This window comes from Nanorana parkeri, unplaced genomic scaffold (genome assembly GCF_000935625.1).
Source record: "Nanorana parkeri isolate BGI_ZX_2015 unplaced genomic scaffold, ASM93562v1 scaffold2203, whole genome shotgun sequence".
NCBI classification, from domain to species: Eukaryota; Metazoa; Chordata; class Amphibia; order Anura; family Dicroglossidae; genus Nanorana; species Nanorana parkeri.
The window spans coordinates 151,364-163,507 of record NW_017308471.1 but is presented as its reverse complement, the minus strand read 5'-3'; the positions used below and the strand labels follow the sequence as shown (position 1 = coordinate 163,507).

Here is a 12,144-nt window from a genome sequence, read left to right as displayed (position 1 = left end):
GATGGGGACATTTTAGCCAAGCGGGAAGGGGTCAGATACCATCTCAATAGGGTCTTCTGAGCAAGTTCCCACATGTCTACACATCTGGCAGCCTTCCATGTTTCTCTGAAGGAGGCTAGCCATTGAGATTCAGGGATAGTAGCAGCAATGTCTCTTTCCCAGGCCAGGTGAGGTGGGCTTTTCTCAAAACTCATTTTGTTGTGGAAGAGCAGGTAGAAGAGCGAAATCCCTTTGGTTCGGGGAGAATTGGATACGTAGAAGGAAACTATTTTAAAGGGGAGTTTAACGATCAGGTTCCTCTTGTGGTGGAGGAGGTGGGTGATTTGGAGATATCTATAGAGTTCCCTCTGAGGAAGTTTAAATTGGGTGGAAATTTGTTGGAAACTCTCAATTTCCCCACCCTCCATGATGGTTGACAAAAAGTCAATTCCCCTGTCTTTCCAAGTCTGTAGGGAAAGATCTGGGATCAAAATCTCCAACGATGCCATAGGCACCGGGATAGTCCTCAGGGGGCCTTGGGAAAAGGTAGACCCCATCAGTGTCTTCCACGCCTCCACCGACGCCCTGATGGGGGGCGTATCGTGAGATTTTGAGTGCAAACCTCCTTCCATCAGCAAGGGCATTGAAGATGAAACGTGGCTGGGTCTTTCAACATGACAATGATCCCAAACATACCGCCCGGGTGTAACGCCGTTAGCCCGCTTGCTTCGGTCTCCGTCGCGGTCCCTCTGCGTTCCACCGTGGAACACGGAAGTGGCGCGAGTTCCGGCTTGTGAATGGGTGGCTGCGTTCCACGGTGGAACGCGGAAGTCGTTCGGGCTGATTAGCGGTCCCTCCCCCAATTCCTGACACTATTTAAAGAGACGAGCGAGGCAGCATGGCGTTCCGTTATTGAGGTCTGAACGCCTGCTGCCTCCTGAACCTGGATACCACTCTGCAGACAAACCAAGACTGGGACCGCTCTGCTGGACACCAAGACCACTCTCAGTATACCAAACTGCAAGTACTACTCCCTTTGGAGTATAGCCCCATTAAGACTGTGTCTGCTGCGTACATAGACTGTGTACCTTGATTGATGCCAGAGTCTTGCTATTTCATCAGTGTCATCTGCACTGAGCTATTTCATTGATCTTAGACCACAGATTGCTTACAGCCTGTGAAGTAATAGTGCTGTCACTACTAATATTATTTGCCTTACTATGATGGTAGAATCTCAAACTCGCCGTTAAGATTGCGAGTGACGCCTGAGATTCGTATCTGATTGGCTCCTTATAGAAAACCCCTCCGCAGTTGAGATCCACCATTTAGTAATTTCACCATAAGCGTGACACCGGGCAACGAAGGAGTGGCTTCGTAAGAGGCATTTCAAGGTCCTGGAGTGGCCTAGCCAGTCTCCAGATCTCAACCCCATAGAAAACCTTTGGAGGGAGTTGAAAGTCCGTGTTGCCCAGCGACAGCCCAAAAACATCACTGCTCTAGGGGAGATCTGCATGGAGAAATGGGCCAACATACCAGCAACAGTGTGTGCCAACCTTGTGAAGACGTACAGGACACGTTTGACCTCTGTCATTGCCAACAAAGGATATATAACAAAGTATTGAGATGACCTTTTGATATTGACCAAATACTTATTTTCCACCATAATTTGCAAATAAATTTGTTCCAAATCAGCCAATGTGATTTGTCTGGATTTGTTTTCTCATTTTGTCTCTCATAGTTGAGGTCTACCTATGATGCCAATTACAGGCCTCTCTCATCTTTTGAAGTGGGAGAACTTGCACAATTGGTGGCTGACTAAATACTTTTTTGCCCAACTGTACCTGTGCTTAGCTAGGCTTGAGGATGAATGCTGTCAGGTATAGGAAGAAATGGCTAGAAGTAGCTCAGTTATCCTATCACCGCTCAAAGGGGGACGCCCTTTGAGTCTAGAACAGCGAGTTGAGGAAAATACGTACGTACGTGGCTGCAGGTACACAGCAAATAGGGATAAAATACTTGAATCCTGGGAAACCGTATGAACAAGTTTGCCTGCAAAATTATGAAAGAATGTGGATTGTCAGAAGAAAATGCAAAATGCTTGGTGAAAGTTGCAAAAAATGTTGGTTTACATGTTGCTAAATTGCAGTCACATACTCCACTGGTCAGAATGTTGAAAAAAGGAGGACAAGCTGCCCTCTCTTATGACAAGTGGTGCAAAATAATGCGTAAAGCTTACAAAGAAGACCCCTCTAAATGGTGGCCACCAGAGGGTTCCTTCGATGTACATAAAATGAATGCGTTATTTAAAATATTAGTTCAGAATTCTGATTGTGTGGAGGTTGAATGTTTGTCTGCTTGGGAGATTATGGCAGATCATAATCACAAACCGCCCCCTTACAAGATGTGTCAGGAGAAACCCGTGCCTTCTTTTGATGAGGATGAAGAATTGCCAAATGAATTTGCCTCCCCATACACAGAATTGAGATGGCAGATTGAAAGAATAGCAGAACCAGAGGTGGGGCCACGGCTCCTCCTCCTCCATTGGAAGAGCTGATACCCGTTGGGGGGGGGGGGAAGGATATAGGGATAGGGAATAAAGAATATAGGGGATAGGGAATAAATCCTTCCATTGCTAGGAAGGATTTATTAAAACTGGAGGAATTGGGTTATGCTTCCCCGATTACAGGAGGGATACCCCGTATTTCGTCAACATGTTGCAGGGGCAGTAGATGGGGAGGAATGGAAATATGCTGGTACTCTGGCTAGGTTTGTCAAGGTACAGAAAGCTCCAGCTGCAATGCCGCCCCAGATAGTGACTAGGAGCAAGGTAAATAGGATGGTAAAACTCCCAGTTTAACTCAAAATATACCCCAGTGGTTGACGGAAACCGGGATACAACAAAGACTTAAAATGCTCAATGCAAACAAAGCAGTGGATCTGGATAGCCTGCACCCCAAGGTACTTAAGTAATTAAGCCAGGTTATATCTAGACCATTAATCCTCATTTTTAAGGACTCTATAATGACGGGAAGGATCCCCAGTGATTGGCGGAGGGCTACGGTAGTCCCAATATTCAAAAAGGGGGCAAGGTGCCAACCTGGAAACTATCTGGTAGATTTTGTTCAGGAAAACGGGATAATTAATGACAATCAGCATGGGTTCAGGAAAGACCGTTCCTGTCTGACTAACCTGCTAACTTTTTATGAGGGGGTAAGTAGAGATATGGATGGAGGGAAGCCGGTAGATGTGGTATATCTGGATTTCGCAAAGGCATTTGATACGGTACCACACAAGCGCTTACTTCACAAGCTGAGAGCTATGGGCATAGATGAGGTGGTGTGTACGTGGATAGAGAACTGGCTACGGGAACGGGTCCAGAGAGTATATGTAAATGGCACCTTCTCAGACTGGGCTAGTGTAATGAGCGGTGTGCCTCAGGGTTCTGTGCTGGGTCCCATATTGTTCAACTTATTTATTAATGACATCGGGGAGGGTGTTAACAGCGATATTTCCGTGTTTGCGGATGACACCAAAATTGGGAGGGTAATAGACACGGACTTAGACATTATAACATTACAGGAGGACCTGGATAAAATAGGGGAGTGGGCATTAATGTGGCAGATGAGGTTTAATGTCGATAAATGCAAAGTAATGCACTTTGGAATTAAAAATAAACAAATGGGTTATACAATTATGGGTATGCCGCTAGGGAAGTCAGAAATGGAGAAGGATTTGGGGGTCATTGTAGACCACAAACTGAAAGGTAGTTTGCAGTGCCAGGCTGCTGTAAACAAAGCTAGTAGGGTTTTGTCCTGTATTAAAAAGGGGATCTATTGCAGGGACAAGTCTATAATTTTGCCACTTTATAGATCATTGGTTCGGCCTCATCTGGAGTATGCGGTCCAGTTCTGGTCACCAGTACTAAGAAAGGATGTCCTTGAGCTGGAAAAAGTCCAGCGGAGGGCAACAAAACTAATTAGGGGTATGGAGGACCAGAGCTACGAGACGAGGCTACTAAATTTAAACATGTTCACATTAGAGGTGAGGAGATTAAGGGGGGATATGATTTCTATGTACAAAATGTTCAATGGGGACAGCAAAATTACCGATAAACTATTTAAAATGAACTCCATTACAAAAACTAGAGGCCATAACCTAAAATTGGTGGAAAAAAAATTCCAGCACACGTGGCGAAGGGGGTTCTTTACAGTGAGAGCGGGTAGGGTCTGGAACTCACTGCCGCAGGCAGTGATTTCAGCAAAAAAAATTGGAATTGTTCAAGAAACTTTTGAACGATTTCTTAAGGGACCGTAATATACAGGGGTACAGGTAATATACAGGGGTACAAGAACTCATAAGAATGAGATCCTAATAGGTTGGACTTGATGGACTAATGTCTTTATTCAACCTCAAATACTATGTAACTATGTAAAATGTGGATTCGGGTCTCTATTCAATCAAGAATTCAAGCCTCTTGGTAATACCTTGGGTGAACAGTTGTTGTATAAAGAAGGCTTTCAGCTTCATTATGGATTTTATATATCGTTGGTGTATTAATCTTATTTTGTGTATTAATTAAATGTTTGCCTGTTATGCAAATGCTGTTTGATATGTCTCAAAAATAACCCAATAAGTAAATCCGGTCCCTCTGAGCCCACAGGCCGGAATACCCATAGTGCCTACGAGATGGTGACCAGATATGTCCGGGCTAACCACACTGAGGCAGCTTGAAGGGAACAAGCACTGGGAGAAGGTTCTTGGACAACAGGAGGGACTGATAAGATGAAGCCATGTTGAATACAAAATGGAGTCAGATATGAACATCAACTTGTGGCTTGTTTTCTTATATTTGTCTCAAGAACACTGTTCTCATGTGAAAGGATGTTTAAACATCTTCCCTGTAACGCCCTGGTATTCTTAGTTATTCTCAGCTTTCCAGTAATTCAGTTATTAAGTATGTATTGTTAGCTTTACCGAAATTAATTAACAAGCAGGAAAGTAATAATTTATGCTCTGACGTCAATATAATCATTTCGGAGAAGCTTTTATCTAGCTGCTCAGATGTCCGGTCATGGAGACCTTGCCAGGAGTATACTATGTGAAATATTCAAAACTAATATACTTAGTTCGTTAACCAATTAGGGATACTCCTACTTCCCCTTTGGCTATGTGCCCCAGAATAGCATTTAAAAGTTTGTGTATTATCTATGTAAAGTGTCACACGCCATCTTACGGCCCGTGTGAACTGATATATATCGTACCTTGTATTTACTATCTAGTAAACCTATATACGGATTGTATACTGGAAGAGCGTCAGATTACATTTATTCAAAGGCTAACTTATCACATCCAAAGAACTGCAGGCCTCACTTGCCACAGTTCAGGTCAGTGTTCAAGACTCCACCATAAGAAAGAGACTGGGCAAAAATGGCCTGCATGGCAGAGTACCAAGACAAAAACCGCTGCTGAGCAAAAGGAACATAAAAGCTAATCTCCGTTATGCCAGAAAACATCTTGATGATCCCCAAGACTTTTGGGAAAATACTCTGCTGACTAACGAGACAAAAGTTGAACTTTTTGGAAGGTGTGTGTCCCATTTCATCTGGCGTAAAAGTAACACCGCATTTCAGAAAAAGAACATCATACCAACAGTAAAATATGGTGGTGGTAGTGTGATGGTCTGGGGCTGTTTTGTTGCTTCAGGACCTGGAAGACTTACTGTGATAAATGGAACCATGAATTCTGCTGTCTACCAAAAAATCCTTAAGGATAATGTGCGGCCATCTGTTTCGTGACCTCAAGCTGAAGCGAACTTGGTTTCTGCAGCAGGAAAATGATCCAAAACCCACCAGCAAGTCCACCTCTGAATGGCTGAAGAAAAACAAAATGAAGACTTTGGAGTGGCCTAATCAAAGCCCTGACCTGAATCCTATTGAGATGCTGTGGCATGACCTTAAAAAGGCGGTCCATGCTCGAAAACCTTCCAATGTGGCTGAATTACAACAATTCTGCAAAGATGAGTGGACCAAAATTCCTGCACAGCAGTGTAACAGACTCATTGCAAGTTATCGCAAACGCTTGAGATATATAGAGATAGAGATATTGAAATATAGAAAATGAGATAGAGATAAGTTGATATAGTCAGAGAGATAGGGGAATATAAAGAGAGAGATTGAGCTAGATAGATAAATATAAAGATAGAGCTTAAGATAGAGAAATATAGAGATCAGAAAATATAATAAAGAGATTGAGATATAAAGATATAGGAGTTAGAGCGAAAGAGATATTGAAATATAGATAAAGAGATTGAGCGATATAGAGATTGAGATAGAGAAATCTAGAGATAGCGCTTAAGATAGAGAAATAGAGATTTTTACGGATCTGGGCACCTTGGAACCTATTTCACATGCAGAGAGGAATACGATAATATGAAATCTAATCCTTCGTAGGTTTCTTCATGACCTCTGGTCATACCTTATGTTATAGTAATATATAATAAAAAGAGATTGAGATAGAGATAGAGCTTAAGATAGAGATAAGAAATATAGAAAAAGAGGATTGATATATAGAGAGATAGAGAAATATAGTTATTACAAGTATTTACACTCAGTCGGTTCCTGCCCTCAAGGAGCATAGGGAAAACATGCAAACTCCATTCAGATAATGTCCCGACCAGGATTTAAACTTAATAGTCTGATGCATCAAATGAGCCAGATGCATCCTTATGTGCTGTGTTGTTGTGTATATAAATATTGATTTTGACCCAGGTCACCTCATCTAAAGGGTTCCTTTGGGCATTTCGCTTTAAGCTGATATTTGACCGATTTGGACTGACATGTTGCTGAGTAGGGATGCACCGATACCACTATTTGTAAGACCGAGTACGAGTACCCATTACTTTTTTTCAAGTACTCACCGATACCAATTACTGATACTTTTTCTTAAAGGGGCAGGTCACATTTTTTCTAAAGCAATACAAATTAATGATTTGAGGTCAGTTTCTTCATCTTATGAAGAACATGAAATGAATATTTATCATGCCATTGCTAATTAAGGCTTGTATCCCCATAGTGGGGAAAATAGATGAGCACATGTCCAGACTCCAGAACACTGTATAGTGTGGCACAGCCATATCCAATTCTGCATACCTGGCTTTATTTTATAAATTTTTTACTGTCACAGCCTAGTCATCTGCTTCATTCTGACCTCTTCTCCCGCTGATTGGCCGATTGGATGATCCTCACTCCTGACTGGTGAGGAACCCTGTCAATCATCCAATCAGCGGGAGAAGAGGTCAGAATGGAGCAGATGACTGAGGACTTGGAGGAGTTTGCGGCCATCTTGTTTCATTGAAGACGCGATGGAGGTCCTGTGTGCGGCGGTTTCGGGTCCCTGAAGATGGCAGACGCGGCACAGGTACTCGTGTTTTGTATCGGAGTATTTGCACGAGTACTCATGCAAATACTCGGTATCGCCGCCGATACCGATGCTTGTATCGGTATCTGTGCATCCCTATTGCTGGGCAATTGGTCTTTCATTGTATTTATGGTTGAAGATATACAGTGCTAGTGTTTTAATTAAAATTATATTTTCTAAAGAATATAATTGTGGTGGTGATGGTTGTGATTTATTCAACACATGTTGAAAATGCATGACAACACACTTAAATGCACGGTGACGTGTTTTAATTGGACTGCACTTCTATTGATATCAATGAAAAAAGCATCACAGGATTTTGCATAAGTTTGAATCCAGCCTGAGTGATTCTCATCACTGAGCTGCGGTAATGAATGTGGGCAGTGCCATTCATTGTGAAAAAAAGCACCCCAAGACACCTTCCGAATGCACTTGACGTGCAGCACACTGCGCTGCACTGCATTAGCTAAACCGATTTAACACAATGCATGCTAAGGTGCAACCTAACAAGCGGGCATTAACGCACCATGAAGGATTGCCCTGGTGTGAATGGGCCCTGAATTTTAGGCCAAGCTTTTAATTGTTATTACACCATAATACCCATATAGCATATATAAGGTTCAGCTAGGAAACATTTACATACACACAATGCAAGAATTCACAGTTTTATATCTTCTGCCATTGTCCATCATTTTCTTTCTTATAAGAACGAGGCTGTCCATGTGGGAATAAAGATATGCAAGGATAAGGATGTTCCTTTAATAAAAGAAGCGCTGATCTCATATCGCGTACAAAGTGTGGAGGCTCTGCTTCAGGTGATGTAGAGAAACACTGCAAAATATAAGTGCAAGGGTGACAAATTAAATAACTGCAATCTACAAACAATCAGCATTTTTTTAAACTAATTTAATTTGGTGTATTAAATACAATGCATTCCACTGCTTGTCTTTTTCTCATATCATATCAGACATTTCTTGTCATATTATAGACATATAGAAAACTAAAGTCTTAAGCTGGATTTAAACATATGATAATCTTTGTCCAGCAGCAGGAATCCTGAGCCAACAGGTCTCAAAGGAAAAAAGCAAGCAAGGTAAATAGCCCCAAACAGAGTGCGTTCACATCAAGCCATTTCTGAGGTGTCAAAAATGTTTTTTTTTTGTAGGGGTTTGCGCAATAGCACCTGATTTTACCAGCTGGTGCCACTACATGTAAAATCTATAGAACCGAAATCACATCTGGCCACTCCCTCTGGCAACAACAGGAGAAATAGAATCAAGCATTGTGGACACCAAGGCAACGAAGAACTACATCAACCTAAAGAACACAACATTTGGTGCGTAGTCGAAGGAAAGAAAGGCCAAGGGAATGAAATCGGATGAGCATCATATTATAAAATCAAAAATAATAATAATAATAATAATAATAATATGGGAGGAAAAAAGAGAGACAGGAAAGAGACAAAAGGGGAAATTCACATGGGAGGAAGAAGAAGAGAGGCACAAGAAAGAGAAAGGGAGGGGTAAGGAAAACAAGGAAAGGCAGAAAAAGCATAGGTGGTGGTAGGTCCAGTACTTTAGAGGATATGAAAAGAAATGAAGACTAAAGTGAAAAGTGGTAATTATATGAGAACAATAAAGTTCAAAAAGCATCGGAAAAAGAACCACTGCAGTGAGGGAATGACCAGTCAACTTGGTTTCTGCGATCAAACCATCCATATGTTCATACAGGAAGCCCACGCTGTGAGGCTAGGAGTGGTGGTGGATTTCCAGTGCCTGTATATCACTGCCTGGGCAGCCATCAGGCAATGACGCCTCTGTCATCCTTTTTTAATGCTTTTAAAGGATGGAGGGAGAATTGATAAAAGGGCAATCTCAGAAAACACAACCAGGTCTAGTTGCCTGCATGGGGTTATAAATTTGGAAAATTTGTCAAAAGGGCTGTAATTTAGGATAATCCCACCAAATATGTAAATAAGTACACTTATGTTTCCAACGTCTCCAACAAAGTCAGGGGAAACATAGATTGTAAGGTAGAGGGAAAATGATACCATCAAGCCAACAGTTTATAGTTCCTCTCCTGGGAGGTCATTGATTAGAAATAGAAGATGCGTGGGTCACTCCAAAATACTTGGACCAAACCACTTCTGAAAATGATTGGCCCAAATATTTCTCCCATGTCAAAACAAAGGGTGGTTTACTCCCATGGGCCATCAATTTTAAAAGCTCATACAGCTCCAAAATTGCAATAGGCAGTGGTTCAGAAGAGCAACACTATTGTTTGAAAGTGGTCAATTTGGGATTTAATATTCTACCTCGAGACAAAGACTTAAGTGAGTCAGATAAACCCATCGCTTGGCCTCGGATAGGGCAAAAGGAGGGCTTCAATGTATTAGAATCAGGGAGAAAAACAGGTCTAACCTGATGGAGTGGAACATCACTAAGATCATTGAAGAGGAGGAGGACATGTCGGGAGGGAACTGAGGGTTATGACGAAAAGGGTTGAGAGGGCCCGGTCTGGAGCAGTAGACGATCCCACGCATAGAGAACAGAAGTAGTGAGGAGAAGAAGAAAATGGGAAGAGGGACAGTGAACAGGTTCTAACCAGGGGAAGGAGACCAGTGGAATCAGAGAGCAGCTGATTCCAACAATACACCAGATTTAGAGTCCCCAGACAGGGTAGGATTGCTGCTCTGTGGTACAGAGAAAAATTTGGGAGGCTGAGGCCTCCATAGGATTTCGGTTTAACTAAAGTCTTATAACCAGTTCTGGAAGAATCTCTACCACAGATAAAGCGAATAGAGGTAGATACAAAGAAAGAAGAGGGGAGGGAGGTGACATTTATAAAGGAGGTGGGGAAGAATATTCATCTTCAGGACATTAAGTCTACCAGGACAGGGGGAGATAACAACAAGCGGTAAAATCTGCAGTTTTTGAGACAAACAAGCATAGTTCAAGTGAACAATAACCCAGGTAGGTGAGTGACTTTTGCCACCACTAGAAATGGAAGTTAGATTTTATGTATTTTATGCCCAAGTAGAATATATTGATAAATAGTTGGATATCATACCCCCTATGAATATACTACCAATGGTTGAAATAAGTTGAACTCTGTATGATCTAAAGTATCCAGTCATAGTCCTAATACAAAGTATCCAATAGTACTAGTGATCCATTGATTATAATATAATCCTCTAACTATATAAACTACCATGTACTCCTCACAGAAATAAACTTAACTGCACCTATATGCCATATGTCACATTATATATCTGCTGAGAAAAAAAAAACGAGAAATAGGGGTTTCTGAGAGGTATAAAACCAATACATGTGTAAAAAATATATCCAAATTTTATTATACAGTAATTATATAAAAGAAATTGATTGCAATTCATATGAATATAAAAAAACCCAATTGGCTAAAACACACACAAAGTGCCCAGGATATGCCCAACGTCAACCAGTTATAGCTTAATTAAATATCGATAGTTGCAAACATAATTGTCATTAATTATTAATTGTTCATTTACTGATTGTCATTAGTTTTTCATTGTTCATTTACTGGAACAGACATATCCGGGTCCCGACGCGTAAGCTTCGCAGTACGCTTCCTCAGGGGACCAAAGGGGGGCTATTCTAACAATAATAATTATAGATAAGTTAATTTAATTGCAACACTCAATTCATCAATATTACACAAATTAAATTTTTTTAGCAAATAGCGCCGTGGGTGTACGCTCCCCCGAGAGGTAGGTACCCCGTACTTACCAAACAGCTAGTGTCTGGATGAGGATAGAGATTTCCGGATCAGGGGAGAGTGATGGAGGTTTGTCCAAACCAGCCCACTCAACCCTGTCCAGGACCCCCCCAACCCTGTCCAGGACCATGCCAAGAACATCGGGGGCCACAGGAGGGGGGGGGGGCGTCCAGAACGATGCAGAGGACCCTTATCGTTGGTCTAAAAATAGATTACAGGGGTAGTGACATCAATATGGGACTCCTTTAACCAATGTGAAGGTATCCCATTGATATATAAATAAGGCATTTCTAGAATTAATATAAGATAAAGTAAAATAAAAGACCAAACTTCACAATCCATATATACATACACTTTTCTCACATTGGTATCCCCCTCATCCTCAGAGCAGATTAGGCAATTCCTCAAACTATAGTCCCAAATTACATCATATTCCCAACCCCAATTAACAATAATATCCTTATTGTGAACCTATACCTCCAAAAAGTCAGTGATCATGGTGTTTAGCATGTATGTGATTGAAGACAAAACTTGTCTAGATAAGAAAAATGCTCTAGTGAAGGACAAGCCCATGTATATCTCGGGGTGCTCATATTCCCCCAGTATTGAGTGAGAGAACCTGAAGTGTGGGGGTGTCATTTTGAAAATAGGTTCAATGTATGTGAAAAATAATATATGATTGGTTTATTTATATAAATAAATGAGCCCTCACAATATTATTTATTTGTGTATATTCACCAGAGTAAATTAATAAAGCTGTTGCCACATTTGTAGGGCATTGTCTTCGAGAACACATGAATATAAGTGAAATAATTGTGTGTAGCGTTGTGATCTAAAATCCTGATACCTCCATTCCTGTCAGTAAAAAGTTTAATTGTATCCCCTAGCCACTAATGAGAAAGCACCAATTGTGACGTGCATAAAAAAACAAATACAAACAAAAACTGTTCCCTCATTGTCTCACTCCCCATGGCAACCCCCCCCCCCCCCCAA

At 41.4% G+C, this 12,144-nt stretch overlaps 1 protein-coding gene across 1 annotated transcript in view; it reads right to left on the bottom strand.

The window, feature by feature from the left end:
* Positions 1 to 8,012: 8,012 nt before the first annotated feature.
* NTAN1 (N-terminal asparagine amidase) overlaps positions 8,013 to 12,144 on the bottom strand; it is a 123,769-nt gene continuing 119,637 nt past the window's right edge. Inside the window, exon 9 of the mRNA XM_018573007.1 lies at positions 8,013 to 8,226. Coding sequence (XP_018428509.1) covers positions 8,062 to 8,226 — 165 coding nt within the window. The 3' untranslated portion in view covers positions 8,013 to 8,061. The remainder of the gene's footprint in view (positions 8,227 to 12,144) is intronic.